Source organism: Doryrhamphus excisus, chromosome 16 (assembly GCF_030265055.1).
Source record: "Doryrhamphus excisus isolate RoL2022-K1 chromosome 16, RoL_Dexc_1.0, whole genome shotgun sequence".
Classification (NCBI taxonomy): domain Eukaryota; kingdom Metazoa; phylum Chordata; class Actinopteri; order Syngnathiformes; family Syngnathidae; genus Doryrhamphus; species Doryrhamphus excisus.
Genome location: NC_080481.1, coordinates 15,070,607 through 15,090,704, shown reverse-complemented (window position 1 = coordinate 15,090,704; position 20,098 = coordinate 15,070,607). Strand labels below are relative to the sequence as shown.

The 20,098-nt window shown below is 42.3% G+C and overlaps 2 protein-coding genes across 16 annotated transcripts in view; one reads left to right on the top strand and one right to left on the bottom strand.

Annotated features, from left to right (window-relative positions):
• Window positions 1-339: 339 nt before the first annotated feature.
• On the top strand, window positions 340-2,162 carry LOC131104568 (urotensin-2-like). Its single transcript, XM_058051882.1, has 4 exons — window positions 340-462; window positions 545-664; window positions 1,928-1,971; window positions 2,055-2,162. The coding sequence occupies exons 1-4, from the start codon at window positions 363-365 to the stop codon at window positions 2,160-2,162; spliced, it is 372 nt and encodes a 123-aa protein (XP_057907865.1). The 5' UTR covers window positions 340-362.
• Window positions 2,163-5,396: 3,234 nt separating this feature from the next.
• camta1a (calmodulin binding transcription activator 1a) overlaps window positions 5,397-20,098 on the bottom strand; it is a 312,882-nt gene continuing 298,180 nt past the window's right edge. For 8 of the 15 annotated variants that reach the window (XM_058052090.1, XM_058052095.1, XM_058052094.1 and 5 more), the window contains 13 exons: window positions 16,005-16,180; window positions 15,134-15,330; window positions 14,968-15,046; window positions 14,490-14,832; window positions 13,913-14,382; window positions 13,472-13,650; window positions 12,965-13,166; window positions 12,239-12,310; window positions 12,118-12,138; window positions 11,817-12,004; window positions 10,371-10,445; window positions 10,041-10,071; window positions 5,397-7,663 (listed from right to left, as the gene is read on the bottom strand). In XM_058052090.1, the coding sequence (XP_057908073.1) occupies window positions 7,631-7,663; window positions 10,041-10,071; window positions 10,371-10,445; window positions 11,817-12,004; window positions 12,118-12,138; window positions 12,239-12,310; window positions 12,965-13,166; window positions 13,472-13,650; window positions 13,913-14,382; window positions 14,490-14,832; window positions 14,968-15,046; window positions 15,134-15,330; window positions 16,005-16,180 (2,066 nt within the window). In that variant the 3' untranslated portion in view covers window positions 5,397-7,630. Of the gene's footprint in view, window positions 7,664-10,040; window positions 10,072-10,370; window positions 10,446-11,816; window positions 12,005-12,117; window positions 12,139-12,238; window positions 12,311-12,342; window positions 12,482-12,964; window positions 13,167-13,471; window positions 13,651-13,912; window positions 14,383-14,489; window positions 14,833-14,967; window positions 15,047-15,133; window positions 15,331-16,004; window positions 16,181-16,523; window positions 18,262-20,098 lie in introns of those variants that run through there. The other 7 variants (XM_058052092.1, XM_058052105.1, XM_058052104.1 and 4 more) reach the window with 6 other exon arrangements.

The window sequence follows — 20,098 nt, the reverse complement described above, 5'->3', positions numbered from 1 at the left end:
CAGTTTTATGGTAAATCCTTCTCACTTTGTATGCAGATCCAAGTGTTTGTAAACCGGCTCCTTCTTGAAGTCATATCTCAAACACTTGCTTTTGGCGCCATTTACAGAGTTCACTCACAACCCAAGGAGCTGGTAAAACATGAATCTGACCTTGGCACGGGGGCCACAAGACTTGTCTTTTATTGGCCGGGTGATTTATCATAGGTAGAAGGACCACGGCGTAGGATATTGCAACCACTAAGGTACTCAATTGTTTATTACATGCGTGAGTACATGGGCTACAGTTGGATGTAGAGTATATATATAACCTAGATGGGATCCACAGAGCATGCATCGACATCTTGGAGAAACAGCCCACAGACATGAACTATCTCCTTTCCTGGCTTGTACTGGTTGTGGCCTCCCATCCACTGCTGGCACACCCCATTACAAAATCTGCTGAGATACCTTACCCAGAACTTGGTGAGTCAATGACCTGGATTCATGTACAATTATACGCTTGTCATTTGGCACTCCTTTTAAAATAAATGACTGTTGTGTTTAGTATCAATGGAGGACAGAGGAGTCGGGCGTCTGGATGAAATCTCGCTCCTGGAGAGAGATCCGCAGGATGTTGCTGGACTCCAATACTCTGCTCTAATATCTGGGGAGATCAACAGAGATGGTGAAAATAATCTTGGACCTTACTTTGTGAATTGTGGCATAAGTTATGCAGGAATTGAAGTTGAAAATTTAGTTAATAGTGTTGTCTAAAATGTCTTCTTAAGATGATTATTGGGCGGCACGGTGGTCGAGTGGTTAGCGTACAGACCTCACAGCTAGGAGACCAGGGTTCAATTCCACCCTCGGCCATCTCTGTGTGGAGTTTGCATGTTCTCCCGGTTTTCTACGGGTACTCCGGTTTCCTCCAACATTCCAAAAACATGCTAGGTTAATTGTCCATAGGTATGAATGTGAGTGTGAACGGTTGTTTGTCTATATGTGCCCTGTGATTGGCTGGCGACCAGTCCAGGGTGCACCCCGCCTCTCGCCCAAAGACAGCTGGGATAGGCTCCAGCACCCCCCGTGTGAGGAAAAGCAGTAGAAAATGAATGAATGAATAAGCGGTCATTTGTGTAGCATTATAGAGTGTGCATACAGGAAGCATCTTACATTTTTTAAACAAAAAATATTTTGGTGCTGCACTCAATAAACGCGATTATTTAAGATTGAAGGGGAAAATATGTCATCAAGTCATCAATATGTCATCAATCAAACTCTGATTGACTATCATATTGAAATGGACATAAGAATACATTTTGGAGGAAAAAATAATCTGAAAAAAATGGGTGATGGTATAATCTGGGTATAGAGATTTAATAACAAACAGGCCTCAAGTGCAAACATCCACAGAGCAGAGACATATTACATATTATATATTATATTTCGGCATGCTTTTTGCTGTAAATTTCACATCGCATCTGCTCCTGTGGTCCGTATAATGATGTTGGTTGACAGGACTTACTTAGTACTTACATACTTACATGTTTTTACTGTGCAGCCGTTGAGCTAGTGGAGACCAGCGTACCAAACCACAAGTATGAATGTAGCCTCAGCAAATTATAGGGGAGAAGTTATGATGCTAATTTTAACATAATTGACATCAATGAAGAAAATTATAAACTGTTGTGTAGGTATTAATAAGGGGGGCAAGGGTGATTTTACTATCTAAAGAAAATATCTTAAGAAATATGTTTTTCGGGTCAGTACAGTAAGTACATTTGTCTGTATGTTACTTGTAAACAGTATATGAATGATATGTATAATTATAATTACAGTCTTTTTCGCTTCATTGTTGATCTAACGTGGATTTTAATAATATAATGTGCACCAGCATGACCACATATGACCAAAGTCTTGTTTTGTGTTTTATATTTGATTATTTTAGGTGTCAGAACTACAGGCCTGTTTCCGAAAGGGCTGAAAAGCAAGGTGGGATTTCTACAGAACTGAAATTGTAAAACGACAAACAACAGAAATAAAGAATGGATTCCCTTTCCCCTTCGCTCTTGCAGGTATTACTGGAGAAACTGCAAAACCCTTTCAGTCACATGCTGGGTATCCACAAGCAGTTCAGAAAAAGAGGAGAAAATTCAGAATGTTTCTGGAAGTACTGTATCTAAGACCGTTAAGAATATGAACAATACTCTTAATACTAATTGAGTTATGTTGCAAGCGTTGTAAACATTGCTTTATGTTGTTTGAACCTATTTTATGTTTGTACGTTTTAAAGGGGACCTATTGGACTCATTTTCCACTTTGCATTGAGCTGTGTACTCCTATAGAACAGCTACACATGATACAGAAAGCTTTCTAGATCTTCCATAACCTGCATCTATTCCAGCTGTATTTCCTTGTCTTTCCGAAACTGTCTGTTTATTCCACCCACGGCCCGCCTCCGGGCACACCCACTCCACTGTGATTGGTCACACTCCTGAGGACTTCCGGACTACTACCGAACCCCACTTTCTAATTTTGTCTGAGTAGGTGTTGATAATATATGAATAAAGCCTTTGGAGAGCTACTTGAAAAGTTGTTAGGAGTTACTGATGGGTCATGAGGTAATGACTTCCAGTGTATGAACTCAAAGGGTGGTAACGGAGGTCCGTGTTTATTGAGTGCAGCACCAAAATATTTTTTTGTTTAAAAAATGTCGAAGACAGCTGGGATAGGCTCCAGCACCCCCCGCGACCCTCGTGAGGAAAAAGCGGTAGAAAATGAATGAATGAATGAATGAAGATGCTTCCTGTATGCACACTCTATAATGCTACACAAACGCTTATTCATTCATTCATTCATTTTCTACTGTTTTTTCCTCACGAGGGTCGCCTATCCTAGCTATTTTCGGGTGAGAGGCGGGGTACACCTCGGACTGGTCGCCAGCCAATCACAGGGCACATATAGACAAACAACCATTCACACTCATATTCATACCTATGGACAATTTGGAGTCGCCAATTAACCTAGCATGTTTTTGGAGGAAGCCGGAGTACCCACGCATGCACGGGGAGAACATGCAAACTCCACACAGAGATGGCCGATGGTGGAATTGAACTCCGGTCTCGTAGCTGTGAGGCCTGTGTGCTAACCACTTGTTCGCCGTACAGCCTGAATGACCACTAACTTACACAAAGTAAAGACAGTTAGATTGTCACTTACAGCTTGCGGTTCTGACTCTTCAACATGACCAAGTTCAGCAACAGTTTGGCGGATAGTCCAGCTTCACTCATGTTCATAAAAATATAAAAACATAACACATTTTTCTCTCGCTGGTCAGGAATCTGAAACTCCAACTACTTCTGCCTGATGTTTGCCTCTTTAGGCAAGTTCAAACTTGAACAAATATTTCCTGGAAGACATTACCATTAGCTCCACGGTAACGCTCAATGCTACAAGCCTACAGCTTGTACCAGGAACACCCATATAAGGAAGTCCAGCTCACGAGCATCCAGAGCCCTCCCAAACTTCTTCCAGGGCTCACTCCCGAATCCCGCAAACCTCATTATCTAAAACCTTGGCATAGTTTAATACAAGAACACAACATTCTAACAACAATTCTAGGTCAGAAAAGTTGTAAAAGCATAATAGGTCCCCTTTAAAGCCATTGAGTATCTGATGCATGATGACTGTCTTTAAAATACCAATACTTGTGTATTACAGAATAAAAAAAAAAACCATTAAAGGTAATCATTGTCCAAATGTGCCACATAAAAAGTGCAGCGATAATCCCACAGGGAAGCAGAAAACCGGTTAACACAACTTTTCAACATTTTTTCATTTTTTTATTATTATTTTACAGCAGAAAGAATATAAAGCATTCAGAAAACATCTTCCATATTTTAAGGGCAATTCAAAATGGTTTGCATGGCTTCAGCAGCTGAAATCACTCTTTTCTTCTTTTTTTGATTTTTTTTTTTTTAAACATATCCATCGAGTCAGTGACGCTTGTACATGCACAATTACAAAAAATCAAACTTACAAACAAGAGAAGGGAAGGGCAAAATAGAGAAAGTAAAAACACATTAGGAAAACCAAGGAGAGCTGGAACTTTTGAGAGCAGCGGAGAAAAGTCACATAACAGGGGTGGGGGGGGAGACAGAGAAGGACCGCTATAGAGGAGAGGAAAGTAGTTCTAACACTAGTTCACATGCAAAGTGTCGAGGGCCCATAGCTTTCTATCAAAGTTGGGCTTTTTTTTTTTTCTTCATGTTTGGAATCGATGAAAAACGTGCAGTTCGGTATAGGGTGCTCTCCATAAACTACTGAATGCTTGTCTTGCAATACTGGCATTTGCGTAAGAGTCAGTGGACTACATGTGCCTGATCGTTTAAAATGGAGGTCTCCACCAAACTTCTTTATTGCTCTGCAGTGACGAGTGAAAGATACAGCGAGATACAATTATGTGTTCTGTTGTCCTGGTGAGTCTACAGCTCTCTGGCAAAGGGGGTGGCAGGAACAAGACGTGGGGGGTGTATGTGTGTGGGGGGAGTCTCAATTAAAATACTATTCAATTAAATTTCAGGTTCATCTGTTGGGCACCTCGAATGCAAATGTGAATACATCTTCAATAAATCCAATCATCTGCTGATGCAAGCTGAAAAGTTTTCATATTCAAATTCAGCCTCCTCTGCTTTGCTCTGTTTACTCCTCTCCATTTTGTCACACCCTGAGTAAAACATAAAAAGGGGGTTTGGGGGGAATGAAAACAGCCCCCCTGCAGGCTACAGCAGAACTATGCCTCTTTTTGTTCTGTATTCTTTCCCAATGATCTCAAAAGCTTGTTTGTATATTCAAAATTGGGAGAACGCAGATTCAATTTAAATCAGTGAAGCATGTAAACCAAGAAACAAAACAAAAAAAAATGCTTGCTGAAAAACAATTCCTGACAAACATTAGTAGCTACCTTGAATTGAGCCTGTGCCTTCTTCTTCTCTTTTGGTGGCACGTCAAAACCAAAGCTCATCGCATTGCAGAACCTGTATGTCATATAACAAGTTAATCCGACTACCGATTCTAGGAAAGTAAGCATGCTTCAGGTGCACTTCTATCACCCAGTTTACTATTTTACCCATGCAAGCATAATAAATCCCCCCTGCTTTTAGCAATTTGCATTGGCTATGCATTCGACCCGCGGAATCGAGGGCGAATGTGTTGCAACAAACCCCAGTAGTGGCATTTTTCAAGTGTGATTTGAGCATTCTGTGGCAGCAGAGAACAAACAAGGAGACAAAATGAAAAAACAAGCTGTTGACAAGCTGGAGCTGCATGGACATTGGTGAGAAGAGGGAATATTATATAATATCTCGGACCATTGGAAGGTAATAGTGTTGATTCATTTGTTTGGGGGAAAAAAAAGGTTGTTTTTTTTTAGGTTTGATGAATAGGCACTTTCCACATAAACACTGTCCAAATAAAGTGTATGAATCAGATCTGAAAATGACCACATTCAATTAAGCCAAATTATGGTTGAACAAATATGACTGTGTCATTTCAATATGAAAAATACACTTATCGACTACAGTTTTTGCACACATTAGTGACAATTTTTAATGTTGAATTTTGGATAGAATAAATTTAGCACCTTTGGATGTTGCTGCTTGACAAAGAGATCCAGCCATGCACATTTGTCAGCTTGAAATATTGACCTTTTTTTTTTTTTTTACACAGAATTTACAGCATTAAGGTTGGTTTAGACGTGGCAGCCTTGATCAAGAATGAAATACAGAATTAGGAAAATTGTGGGATTTAGTGAGTTAATACTGACACCATCGTACGGCACATTTAAAAGATGTGAAGTCATTCACGTCTTATCGATGTAGACGAGGAGCCCTGATCAAGGCTGCCATTTACAATCAGATCACACAAGATAGTTCATTACATTCCTTTTGCAAAGAGAACCAAAATGAAAAAAAATGCTTAAATATTCATATTTTTAAATGTTATTCTTCTCGGTTCATTGAACTGTTATGGTCTTCATAGGGCCGGTATGATTATCAGCTTTGCAAAACATGTTCCTAAGCGATGATGTAGCATTCACATTCCTTGGCACCATTGGCAAAGGATTATGGGTCGCTAAAAAAATAAAATAAAATAAAAAAAACAACCCATAACAAGGTGCTTGTTTTAAATTCATTTCCTAACTCTACATAAAGTATTTTGTAACTTCTCATATGGAAACAATCCAAATCAAATACTCTAAAATAGTGAACTTGTTTTCATTTTACAGAGCATAGCCACTACTGCTTTGTTGTTCTCCTGCCTTTTTCACTCTTCATACTTTTCATGCACATAACTCATTTTTATCCCAGTTATTTACATTATTTACAAACAATACAACTGTACTTCTTAGGCATTCAAAGAAAACTATACAAATATTTGTGTTTGTCTTGTACCTCTTTTTGACCCATTTTTTTTAATGAATAAAATAATATATTTCTAAAATACAATCCCCATTGGGTAAATGTGTTTTTTTTTCTTCCCCTACTGTACTTTCAGCCTTCGTTATATACAGAAATGTTCGCTCAATTGTCAAAAATATGGATTTGTCAAACCCCTATTTTGGGACAAGCTTAGGGACCCCTCAAAGAATCTCTAAGACGTCAAGGCAATGTATGTGATCTTCCCCTCAAAAGCCCTTGCCGGCTCTGAAGTTCACTGAAAAACAACGTTAAGAACCTGCATGACCCGAACGTTTATCACACAAAATAAGCAAAAGTGAAAAACAAATACAATGAAGGGGGTAGTCTTACGTGGGAAGATGGATATGTGCCAAGAGAACCCAAGGATCCACTTAAAGACCAAAAACACACAAGCAGAGACTTTTCTTAACACGGAAGTCATGCATTTTTTTTGGGTGGGTGGGTGGGGGGGGGGGTCTGGAAATACAGATCAACATTACATGAGGGGACAAACACATTGGAGAGTGTGAGTATAAAAGAAATTCAAGTAATAAAATAACACCAGTAAAACAGAACAATGAAATCCCTTATTTGCTTCTGCACATTCACTTGTAGCTCCAGCCTTGTGGGGCCGAGATACGGGGAGGGAGATGTTGACCTGATTATAAATGCATGTAAGTATCATCGACGTGGCAGAGTGGCTTGACTAATGTATTTGGATAAAAACAAATTCATCCCCTTTTGAATTAATTGCTCACTTAAAAAAAAATAAATTGTGAAATACAATTAAGAGTCTTCCAGCATTGTCTCCCTATGGTCTGAGATATCCACGTCCGGACCTCCAGTTCTGGGCTCACCCTGCGTCCTCTTCCTTCACAGTCGTAAAATTGTGTCCAGAAAAAAGTGCAAAAAAATGCCATGAAGCAAAATGTTCTGCACCCCCTCCCCTCACCCCGTTGAAGTTTATAATCCCATAGTAGAAGTTGCCACTCTCCAACTGAAATCCAGTGGAAAGAATATATATATATATATATATTTGTGGAAAAAATGTGTGTTATAGTGACTCTGCACTGATACTATTTTCATCCCTTTCTCTTGTATAATGTCTTGGTTCCAAAAAAATAAAATACAAATAAAAAAAGGAGGTGTTGGAGGAGTGATGTCACATTGTGGGGGGGCTCTTCTGAATGGTCTCATGTTCCTTGGCCCTTTTCAATTCTTTCACCCTGGATATCAGAGAGAGACACAGAGAGAGAGAGAGAGAGAGAGAGAGAGAGGGACAGGGTTAAGCCAATATGAAAGATCCTGAACTTGAACCTCAAGTTAGATATCACAATCTTAGCACTGACGTCACCAGGATCAACAGCTGGTCTGTGAAAGGAAGCACCGGAACCGGGGCTTGAAAGTTGCATATGCATCTTCCTACGTAAAGGTTGTGATTTCCATTTATTGTCTATGTGTTGTTATTTATTTGACATGACACTTACTATATATCTATACCGCTTATCTTCATTGGCGGGGTACACCCTGGACTGGTCGCCAGCCAATCACAGGGCACACATATCCAAACAACCATTCACACTCACATTCATACCTATGGACAATTTGGAGTCGACAATTAACCTAGCATGTTTTTGGAATGTGGGAAGAAAACCGGAGTACCCGGAGAGGGGGAATCGAACGCAGGTTTGCTAGATGTGTGGCCTGCGCGCTAACCACTCATCCACCATGCATCCTTTAATTGGACAGTTTTTGTTTACATGTGTCAGGTATCAGGGTCGTGGGCATGCTGGAGCCGATGGACGAGAGGCGGGGTACAACCTGGACTGGTCGCCAGCCAATCACAGGGCACATATAGTCAAACAACCATTCACACTCACATTCATACCTATGGACAATTTGGAGTCGCCAATTAACCTAGAATGTTTTTGTGAATGTGGGAAGAAAACCGGAGTACCCGGAGTGGGGGAATCGAACCCGGGTTTCTTAGCTGTGTGGCCTGAACGCTAACCACTCGTCCACCATGCATTCTTTCTTTGGACAGTTTTTGATTACATGTGTCAGGTATCAGGGCCGTGTGCATAAACCTCCTTTTCATTTCCTTCTTTTGTTATGCCTTGAAATCACATACATTAGTTATTCATAAAATAACTATAATATACAGATAGCTCATATGTTAACATTACATTCACGTGGAGTCATTCAGGCCCATTACTTTGGAGCTGGTGTATGTTAGAAGCAAAACAGATGGTTTTTAAGGTGGTGGCGGATATCATCAAACTAATCTTGTCAATATTATCCGTGTAGTAGGAAATGTGTGCTATATTTTGCAAACAAAATATTTTTATATTTTATATCTAAACATGATCGTAATATTGTAATGGATGTAATATTCTCACTGCAGATATTTGAATTTAAAAATGAATTATTTGTTATTGTATTTTATTTGGTTTTGTTATGTCAATCCAGTTTTCATGTAGAAAGCGAGTGCTTTTTGACACAAACACAAATTGACACAATGGCGGTCAATAACGGGATCGCATCCACATGTAAAAAGAAATGTTTCCTTTTCTCTCCCATATGGTCACACTGGCATTGAACTGGTGTGGGTTCACAAAAAAGAATCAGCAGCAAACAGCCTGACAAATGCAAATATCTACTGAGTACCATGAAATATTGTCTGATATTAGCAGATTTTTCACGTTCTTCTTCATTGTAATATGAACATGTGGTTAAATGTCACGGATACATGTGTGCTGCATCCGCTCTTGCTGAGCTGGTGTACTCCCGAGAGGTAGGAATTCATTACTGTTCTCCCAGTGGGTGGAAGAGTCTATTGTTCTTTTTTTTTTCCCCTGTGACCTATATGCTTTCAAAGCGGTCTGACCTATTAGACATAACAGCACAGACAATCTTCTATCACAGATATTAATTGTTATTAATGCAGACATCATTAACAAGATAGCTGAGGATGTCAATTCATCACCCTCCAGTATACATGCACTTTGTCCTGGTCTGCTTTGGATTCATATGAGTTTGGTCCCTCTCAGTATGTCAAAGTGGCAAGAAAGAGGACAAACAGCCAGCCAACAAAAACAGAGAGACAACTTGAGAAAACAGCAGGCCCACAGCATGCCTTTTAGCCCCCGAGGTTGTCACCAGTGGACATGCAGCAGATCAATCCACCATCAAAAGAAGCACCCGGCACGCTCTCTCAAACTGTCTTTCTGTGCAAACAAAGTGAAATAAAAGTTCCAAGGAGAGAAAGACAGATAAAAAAAGCAAAATGCCCGTTGCACCCAATCATCCGTTATGTCATTCATAAGCATAATGGTTAGTCTGACAAAGGTCCGTCTCTGACTCTGAGCTTGTCAGTACACCTGTGGCTCCAGCTGGCAGCCCTCATGCAAGCAGGCATCAAGCACAAACGATGGAGGAGGAAGTTGATTTGGAGAGAGAGGAGAGGAAGAGCAAAGGAGAAAATGAGTGTGAGGGAGGGAGAAAATGCAAAAGCTGATAACTTAGGTGGAAATAATTATTATTAAAGAGCAGAGACAGAGAAGAATAGAGAGGCACGAACTGAGTTGCTGAGGCAGCACTCACCCGCTTGAACAGTCTATGGTCCATCAAGGGGCTTGGCATAAACAGCAAAACAATACCAGACAGCTATTAGCACACAGTAGGGACTCTGCAGAAGGGTGCGGGGACAGGTTGGGGGGCCAATTACAGTGAGGGGGGAGGGAGACTGGAGCTTGGGCACATGGAGACTTTTCTAACCACCTAACACGCCCAACCAAAATAAAACATGACAGCAGCATTTAGAAAAAGAACTGAGATGTGGGACGTCATGAAACTTGAGTGTTTTATTTTAAAATGCACTTTACTGATTAGCTTTACATGACGTGTCGTGTGTGTCCGTCTAAGGGGGTCTACCTGTGGCGGCAGCGACGCAGGAACCTCATGATCTTCCTGGCAGCTTGATCCTGCCTCTTGGTGAGCAGACAACCTCTACAAACCAAATAAGACGGGAATGTTTGATACCATTTGAAGGATTACATTCATACAAGGGCTGTCAAATGATTCAAATGTTCAAACAATAGACAAACAACCATTCACACTCACATTCATACCTATGGACAATTTGGAGTCACCAATTAACCTAGTATGTTTTTGGAATGTGGGAGGAAACCGGAGTACCCGGAGAAAACCCATGGATGCAAACTCCAAAAAGAGATGGAATCGGGGAATCAAACCCTGGTCTACTAGTTGTGTGGCCTGGGCGCTAACCACTAGTTCAAGAAATGTAATGTCTGAAAATCTGACAATTTGCCCAACACTAGTCCTTTTACCTTTGCGGTTCCATCCTCAACCACAGATAAACAATATGCTAACCACATATAAATACGATGCTAACCACAGATAAATACTATGCTAATCACATATAAATACTATGCTAACCACAGATAAATACTATGCTAACCACAGATAAACGCCATGCTAACCACAGATAAACACTATGCTAACCACATATAAATACTATGCTAACCACAAATAAATACTATGCTAACCACAGATAAACACCATGCTAACCACATATAAATACTATGCTAACCACAGATAAACACTATGCTAACCACATATAAATACTATGCTAACCACAAATAAATACTATGCTAACCACAGATAAACACCATGCTAACCACATATAAATACAATGCTAACCACAGACAAATACTATGCTAACCACAGATAAACACCATGCTAACGACAGATAAACACCACGCTAACCACAGATAAATACTATGCTAACCACAGATAAACACCATGCTAACCACATATAAATACTATGCTAACCACAGATAAACACCATGCTAACCACAGACAAATACTATGCTAACCGCAGATAAACACCAAGCTAACCACAGATAAATACTATGCTAAGCCATGTGACAACAGCAATTTGACACTTAATCTGTTATTGCGAGCAATGAGGAATTGAGTTCAAAGTTGAGGTGTGGCTTGCCATGATGTGTGTGCGTTAATTTAGCTAAAATTAAATAATTTAGTTACTGGGGTTCACACATTCATTTTGACCGGCCTAGTTCTAACATAACATAGTAAGCATGTAAGCAAAGAGTATTAAAACTGTATGGTTATACACACATTATATAAACAGGTATATGCATAGACTCATCATCGTTCAAAATGAATAGGAAACACATTTTCCTGAAAGTCTGACAACATTGTGGCAACATTTTCATGAAGTGTATTAAATAAACTGTCATTGTAGACTGTACAAGTCATTGGAGACTACATCCCTTTGCAAATAATGATCACTTCATTGTTTGGCTTAATATGTTGCCTTGATGATGGAACTACCTCAATTTGTGCTGCACCAGGGCAGCGGCCGCCCCACGGTGGTGAGGTTTGAGTCTGTAGCTGCGGTAGTATTGCTGAATGAGCATGGCCGCCCTCCTGCTCTGCTGGAATTTCTTCTGCTCGTGGTAGCTGCGGAATTTACTCTGGATAAGGATGGCGGCCTGCGTCATCTTCTTATAAAGTGCATACTGCGAGCAAGAACAAATGACAAGGTCTGTTATTTGACTTGTACTTCTACAAGATTCAGACATTTTTTGAGGGGGGGGGGTGAATTTAACTGCTGGTTATGAAGATGTTTTACCTTCAAGGCTATCCATGTAAGCTTGCATATAAGAAAGAGATGTATTGTTAATGATGATAATATGGTGATTTAATATTAAATACTGCACACAAGAAGCATTATTCCAAGTAATTGTTCCTACCTGTTTGTATTTCTTGTAACAACGCTGAATAACAGCAGCAGCTACTTCCTGTTGCTCTCGGAGTGGCCGCCCCTGTTGGAGGGTAAGCAGAATGGCAGAGGTCAAACCAAAACCTACTATTTGCCACCTGGGTGGCTCTGTGCAGTCTCGTCAGTATCTTCGTATTGTACGCCACCCTGGCATGTGTCCAGCCTTGGTGGGAAGCTGGGAGATGGAGTTTCCAAAGGCCCCCCTCAGTATTAGCTTGTAGGCACAACAGATGACAAAAAACAGCAAACAGTTTATTGTATGGAAAAAAAAAAATAAAAAAATAGAGAAGAGGACCGAAACAGAGAGAAGGTGTTTGGAGAGCTAGTTAATAACAAGCAGCAGCATGCGCCATACATCAAACTGAAAGCGGCTTAATCCTTTTCTAACAGCAGAAGCAATATGGAGGGAGAATGCAATTGTTCCAATAAGCAAGGTCATGCTCTGCTCAAACCATCTTCCCATGCTGAGACCACACAGATATTTTTTTTTTATATTTTAGTTCACGTTTTCATGTGTACATTAGTAAAATAAAAAACAAACAATGAAACAAATGAACAAGAAGTGTGCAAAAGATTCCACAAAAATGCCCTTCACTAGAGAAATGATCGACCAAATAAAAGTGCACGAGAACACACTTTTTCACTGCACGCTGCAGAACCCACATCACATGGTATCCTATAGTGGCAGGGCCTGTACCTTGTACTTGTGGAAGGCTGTCTGAACTAGACGGGCAGCTTCGTAAAGTTCTCTCTGTTCTGGGTCGGACAGAGTCAGTTGGGCCAGGTCTTGCTCAACTTTGCTGTTGGAGGCATTGAGGAACTCACTCCAGTCTGCAGGCGATGGAAGCGTGGACCTCTCCAGGGGCCCCTCTCCCAGTGGGGACCCCTCAGGACTCAGACTGGGGTTGGACAATGGGGTCAAGGGTTCATTATACAGATAATTGAAGGAAGAGGGGCACCATTGATTTTACAAATGTAATGTGATTCCGACTCTGAATCAATCCCGATTTCCAATCATGGAATAAAGTAAATAATAATGACATTAATTAATAATAATAGCTCTGGCCACGTGCTACTGTAATTTGTACAGGAACTTCATGCAGATTTATTCTATCTGATGAAGAATTTTGTGAGTTTTAAAGCTCCTGTTGATGATTTATCACAACAAAATGCACTTCCTCTGCTTCCTCTACCCATTCCTTACCGTAAGTGTAAGATGCTTGGTAGCTGCTCTGCATCTCCCAGGTAGTTGGCCAGCCAGTTCATAGTGCTGTTAACCCCAGATGTATCTACCGGTAAAGGGTCTGCTGCTGTAAAGTTCTCCCGCTTGATTCTTTCCGGCGTCGCCTCAATGATGTGCTCTGCCAGAGTCATCATATTTGCCTGAGACAAAGAGACCAACCGATAAGGATGACTAAGGATGGATGCGGACTATTTCACAAAAAGTCAGGTTTAGTTCTGTGATGGCAAGTGAACACTGTAAAGATCTTAAAGTTACTTGACATAAGGAGAATTGGGACACTACTTGATTTTCGTGATTGCGCAAAACAAAGGGTTAAGGTTTAGGATAAGTGGTAAGGGGTGGAATTACCATTCAGCCTAAGAATGGTGTTTGGATTATTTCCTATCATCTTGTTCTTATTACCTGTAGGTCATCCATCTGCGCAAGACAGTCCTGATTCTCCAGATCTTCCCGATAAGCGAGCATTTCTGCATCAGCCATGTCTCTGTCCGCCATCGCCAGCATGCCAAGCTGTTCCCGTTGGCGTAACCGGGTAACAAGCTTTTCCTTCCCCAAGGTGCTGCTTCCGCTGACCCCCAGTCCTTTCCTCCCCATGCTGCTGCTGGAGAAACTCTCTCTGGGGCTCCATCTGGCTGTCCCTGTGCTACCTCCAATAGACAGGCCATTTTCTGAGCCCTCGAAGGACTGGGTTTTGGGGCTCGAGGACAGCTTGTGGAGCTGTTGCTGCTCTAGGCTAAGAGGAACGGACATGGCCTTGTCAGGTCGTGTCTGAAACAGCTCTGGGTTGGGTTTATGCTTTTTAGCTAGTGGGAGATCTCTTTGGCCCTCGCTGCTGTAATAGCTTGAAGGCTCTGACCTCGGCCTCCTCAAGTCTGCAAAGCACACAACATGTTACTGTTAGCTGCAGAAATCCAGGGAAAATACTGACAGATTTGATTTTTTTTTTTATGTGAAGTCCAGTACAAAGGGAACTACTTGCCTGGATTGAGGCTGGTGTTGCCGGATGTGGTTGTTGAGGTAGCAGGACCTACTCTCTTGCCACCGGGTGCAACTACACCCTCATTAGCCCAACTGAGCATCCAGCTGTCAGTTGTAGGGGTGTCTGGGGAGAAAGACATGCGAGTCGTGGGTGGCAGAGGAGCCGGTGGCTGATGCTCCTCCCTCTGCAGTTGCTCCAGACATTCAGCCAGTTTGGTATGGCCCCGAGAACGGGCGATTGAAAGTGGTAGGCGGCCCAGAGAATCTGGAATCGCCAGGGCTCGTCTATCCCATTTATACAGGACCACAGCTGCCTCCAGGTGACCTAGAGCACATGCCCACATCTGGAAAATCATACGAAAGAGGCACAAGTAGAAACAGATTTTATGAAATCAGATTGGTTAAAATGCAAATCAACATTTCGTACAAAATACTATGTTTTTATCATTAATCAAACCAAAGACACTCAGCTCTCTTACCAGAGGCGTGCAGGAGAAATGATCCACATTAAGAGGGTCCACTTCTAACTCCAAATCAATACTATCAGCATGCTTAGTCCTGGATCAAAGACAAGAAAACAATTAGGTGGCATGCAACTCACATTAAAAACCGCAACGCTAACGTATAGTATTTTTTTTTTCTCACCGCCACTTGATGAGTGTTTGGATGAGGGTGGCGTAACCCTGGCCCGCAGCCAGGTGAAGGAGCGTCATGCCTCGGAAAGTCTTTGAGTGGATTAAATGTTTGGACTTGGCCCAGCAAGCTCGGCTCATCATCTTCTCGCAAACCACCACGACGCGGCTCTCGAAGGAGCTGCTGGGCTGCGTGTGGCCAGATGCACACTGCCAAACACAATGGATAACATTTTTATTGCTGCTTTTATACTCACTGTTAACAACATAGTCATCCATTTTTTCTCTGATTTGCACTTTTTTTGGGGGGGGGGGTTCTGGTATTGTTAACATAAGTGCTGCGAATCGGAGAATATCATGACGCATTAAGTATAATTAAGCAAAGCAATCCTCGGAAAGACGAAAATCTGGAAGAAAATAATGCTTAAATTACAGCATTAAGCATTTTATGAGAAGCATGGCATATCATGACTTTTCAATATTTACAGATTCGTCCTTCAAATCTGTCAGATTGAGTACTAGCCCAGCTTCTTTGGGTAAGAGGCGGGGTACACCCTAGCCAATCACAGTGCACATATAGACAAACAACCATTCACACTCACATTCATACCTATGGACAATTTGGAGTCGCCAATTAACCTAGCATGTTTTTGGAATGTGGGAGGAAACCGGAGTACCGGGAGAAAACCCACGCATGCACGGGGAGAACATGCAAACTCCACATAGAGATACCAGAAGGAGGAATCACACACGGGTCTCCTAACTGTGTGGCCTGCATGCTTAACCACTCCAACACCGTGCTGAAGATGCCATTCGAAATGTTAGTATAAGGTAAAGGTAAAGTCTTAATGTGTGATATATGAGTTGCCATAGCAGCTGTTTACCTGGGCCTGGGTGTTGTTGTCTCCACCTCCACCGCCTCCTCCTGTTCCCGCTCCTCCTGTACCTCCTCCAGCTCCACCACTCCCTGCAGTGATCTGTTGCTGGTGGCTGGCCATCTCTGCCATCCTCCTCTCCATCTGCTCCAAGCGCTCCAGGATGGACATTCTGAACTGGTTATCTGGCCAGGTTGTGGGACACAGAGGAGAAACAAAAGTTTGATCCGGTGTTCAAAAAAAATGTCTACCGGCACATACGATGTTGTATCCTAGCAAGATAATGATCATACAGTAGGCACCGAGTTGCGCCGAATGTGTTCTGTGATCTGCGGCAGCTTCTTGAAGCAAAATCATCAACCATTTCTGACACACAAGCAGTAAATGACAAAGTCTCTCTCCCAGCTATTACAGATCCTGTATAATCATCATTAATCTGACCGAGAAGTGAGTGGGAACAAAAGCATTAATCAATTTCATCATAATAACAGGCTTTGCCAAAACGTACCCCTGACATTCATCAATCACCTGCTAAGGAGCTCCCATCACAAACCTACTGCTGTTTCCAGCTCCACTCCGACACATCCCAAGAAGATTAACAGGCTGAGCAATGACGCTAAATCGGTCCACACTTTCACACACGGCTTCAGACATGCGCTGCGTGCAGCTGAAGGTCCTACCCAGCTCATTAAATGCAATCTATTAAGGCCAAGGCGTCCCAATCCACTCCCCTTCCATAAGCACGCATGGTCGAAGGAATAAGAGGCGACATTACCAATCAATCACAAGAGTCCTTGAAGAATCAGCCGTTCCATACATCAAGATGGAGGCACATTAGCCTTGAGAGTGCTTACATGCTGCTTTGGAGGCGTTTAATATGTTGTACCTACTATTGGTAAAAACAGATTGGTGTCGATACGTAGGTCTTCAACAATATGTACAGCTAGTTGCCCCTCTGAAAATCTAGAACACTCTGCATAATTCAAGATGTAAGTGATTTCTGGGAAACTGTAAATCTATATTTCTTGTCACTAAAATAAAAAAGTGAAGAGTGCAACTGACTGTAAAATGGGTAGGGAGCTCGAGGTTGCATTAGGAATCCCTCTGAGACCATCCATTTACTTCTGCTTATCCCGGTACGACAAGACACTGTGAAGACGCAGTCAAATGCCTTTTTCAGGATAACAAAGCACACTTGGACAAATCCCAAGTACCCTAGCAAGAGAGTGTAGACCTGATCCAGTGTTCCACGACGAGGATGAACACCACATTTCACCTCTTGTAGCCGTGGTTTCGCCCCAGCACTTTGGAATATACTTTCCGGGGAGACTGAGGAGTGTGACCCACCTGTAGTTGGAGCCCTCTGAGACATTAAGCAATAAATCTACCAAGCACTCAAACTTGTGCAAAACGAACAAACACGTTCAGGTATACAAATGTATACTGTAAGCGCAAACCCATACACATTGTGTTGTATATCGTTTGAGTAACGGGATGGGTACAGAGAGTCCACTGCAGTAGGGACTTCAGAAGACTGCATTAGCATTCCCCATTTAGCCACTATGAGGCCGTTTCTGTGGAAACCTGCTGCTGAGCGGTAACTAGGCGACAAGAACATGGCTGCGTGTGTATGGCCTGTCTGCTATTGGCTTATTGATGAAGGGGAGGAGAAGGACTCTGTACACAGAAAAAAAAAAGAGGAGAAAGGCAAAACATGGGTTTGGGGGGGTGGGAGGGGGGTGGACGTATGAATCCTCCCAACTTTATGAAGGTTAACGATACATTATTTGTCACACGTACAGTACAATGCACAGCATGCACATTTGTTCTCTGCATCTAACCCACTACTGAGGTGCAATGGGGGCGCAATCATGTTGGGACCGTAGACCAAATCCAGATCTTGTGTCAGCACTTAGTTGCTATTGGATCGGGACCCAAGTGGGAAGCCTTCACAACATGACATGGTGACATGGTGACATTTGCGCTTTACAGCAGTGGTTACTCAGGAGAGCGCTAATGTCAGCCCTCCTATAAGCAACAGTATAAGAAGTCAAACAAGCGGCAGCCATGAAGAGACAAACATAATGTCAATGGCTCGTAAACTGCAGCGCTCAGTCAGAGCGTGCTACACTTACAATATTGAGGTTACTTCCTTTAGTGCCTCTTTGTGTAAATCTGCTGTCGGATCAGCAGAGCAGCAAAACACGTTTGTCTTTTACAGCACCAACAGCGATATGCCAAGTGATTAGCGGCGATAGTGTTTTGAGGTGAGTCGGAAGGGGGGGGGGGGGGGGTTGAGATAGAGAAGTACACTGCAACCCGTCACCGTAAAAGGCTATGCTCTCCCTCTTCTCCGGTCTGACACAGGGCAACAGGGACATAGAGACGCGGAGCAGGAGACAGGCTACTTAGCAGCACGCTGACATGTCTTTGTTCAGAGCTAGTGCTGCAGTGTGCTGCAGTGCAGATGATGTCATCTCCACCTGCTGCCTGCTGCTATGAATGCGATGCACGTCCACTGCAGAGGGAGGATGGGGGATGAGACAAGTGGGAGGGGAGAAGGAGGAGACGTGGAAGGTGAGCAGCCAAACAGAAGTGCATCAACACGGTGACATCGTTAAAAACACCCTCCCACTCCTGTGGTTTGTGGAGGTGCACGGTAGACGTGCTCACTATCACACATTTAGGGCAAACTAAAAAGCAAGTGCATGGAGGTGGCACTGCATCCATTAATTTTATTTACAGTACCGGAATGATGGTGATTGGCTTACTGACTTACGGACTTGGACCCATTTTAACTTTACTCAATGAAGTGGGTAAAAAATAATATGTGAGAACAACCAACAGTGTAGCCCACCGCATAAATCATTTTTAAGTACTTTTACAGTCGACTGCAAAACTACCTGACCTGTCCTTTAGAGAGTAAAACCTCTTTCATCCAAGCGATAAATTCCTGAAGGAGCTGAAAAATACCACTTATCAAGTGTTTTAATGTAGTGGTCGTTATCAACACGGACGTGAATAAAAATCCACTTAATATTGGTCGACGAAAAGGCTTGAACATTTATGACCACTACCACAAAGAAGTCATTTTATTGCCCACCATTGATCCTCATTATAAGAAATCACTTGCTCTGCCCCGGTGGGAGCCACCAAACACTGACCCAAGACCCAGCTGACTAAGACTTGCCTAGGAAGATGAGCTCCATGTAGAAGGTCCTTCAGTAGTCTATAATATAATAATACATAATGATACAAACTAACAAGTGATGACTTTCTCCTACAACCCACTTCTGGTTGGCTTTTCTTTGAGGTCACTGCTCAAACATTATGCTTTCGGAGCAGCTACAATATAATCATCGTGACAATATTGACATAATGGCAACTCCTCATGACAAAGAAGAAAGAGATTCAATTGGGTGAGAACGGAGATGACACACCAGGACAGAAGTGGTCAAGATACGGGTTGGTGATTTCAAGGCGCTATGTCTGGCCGCACGTTGGACTAGTGGGCCCCACAGTCAATAGAATGAGGATTTGAATCTTCGTTGAAATGTCTCTGTAAAGAGTTTGCATGTTATCCACATGTGTGCACTTCAGCTTCCAAAAAACATCCATCCATCCATTTTCTGTACCGCTTATCCTCACGAGAGTCACAAGCATGCTGGAGCCTATCCCAGCTGTCTTCGGGCGAGAGGCGCGGAACACCCTGGACGGGTTGCCAGCCAATCCCAGGACTCATATAGACAAACAACCATTCACACCACAAGTGAGGTTAATTGTATCCTATAAATTGCCCACTGGTTTGTCTATAAATGTCCTGTGATGGACTGGATACCAGTCCAGGGTGGCATCTGCCTCCTGTCTGAAGTCAGTTGTGATAGGCTCCAGCTCACAAGGAGGACATGTGGTAACAAAAATGAATGAATGAAGCAGCATGTAAGCATGTTTGGTGAAGAACTATACAGTATTTACAAGTTCAACAACAGAGCTCCATTATGCAAACATAAGCTTGTGGGAGGTTGTTAGGGTAAAGGACAACAATTATAAAGAAAGTTTCAGAAGATAAAAAAAAATGTCTAAGTAAGCTTGATAATTACATG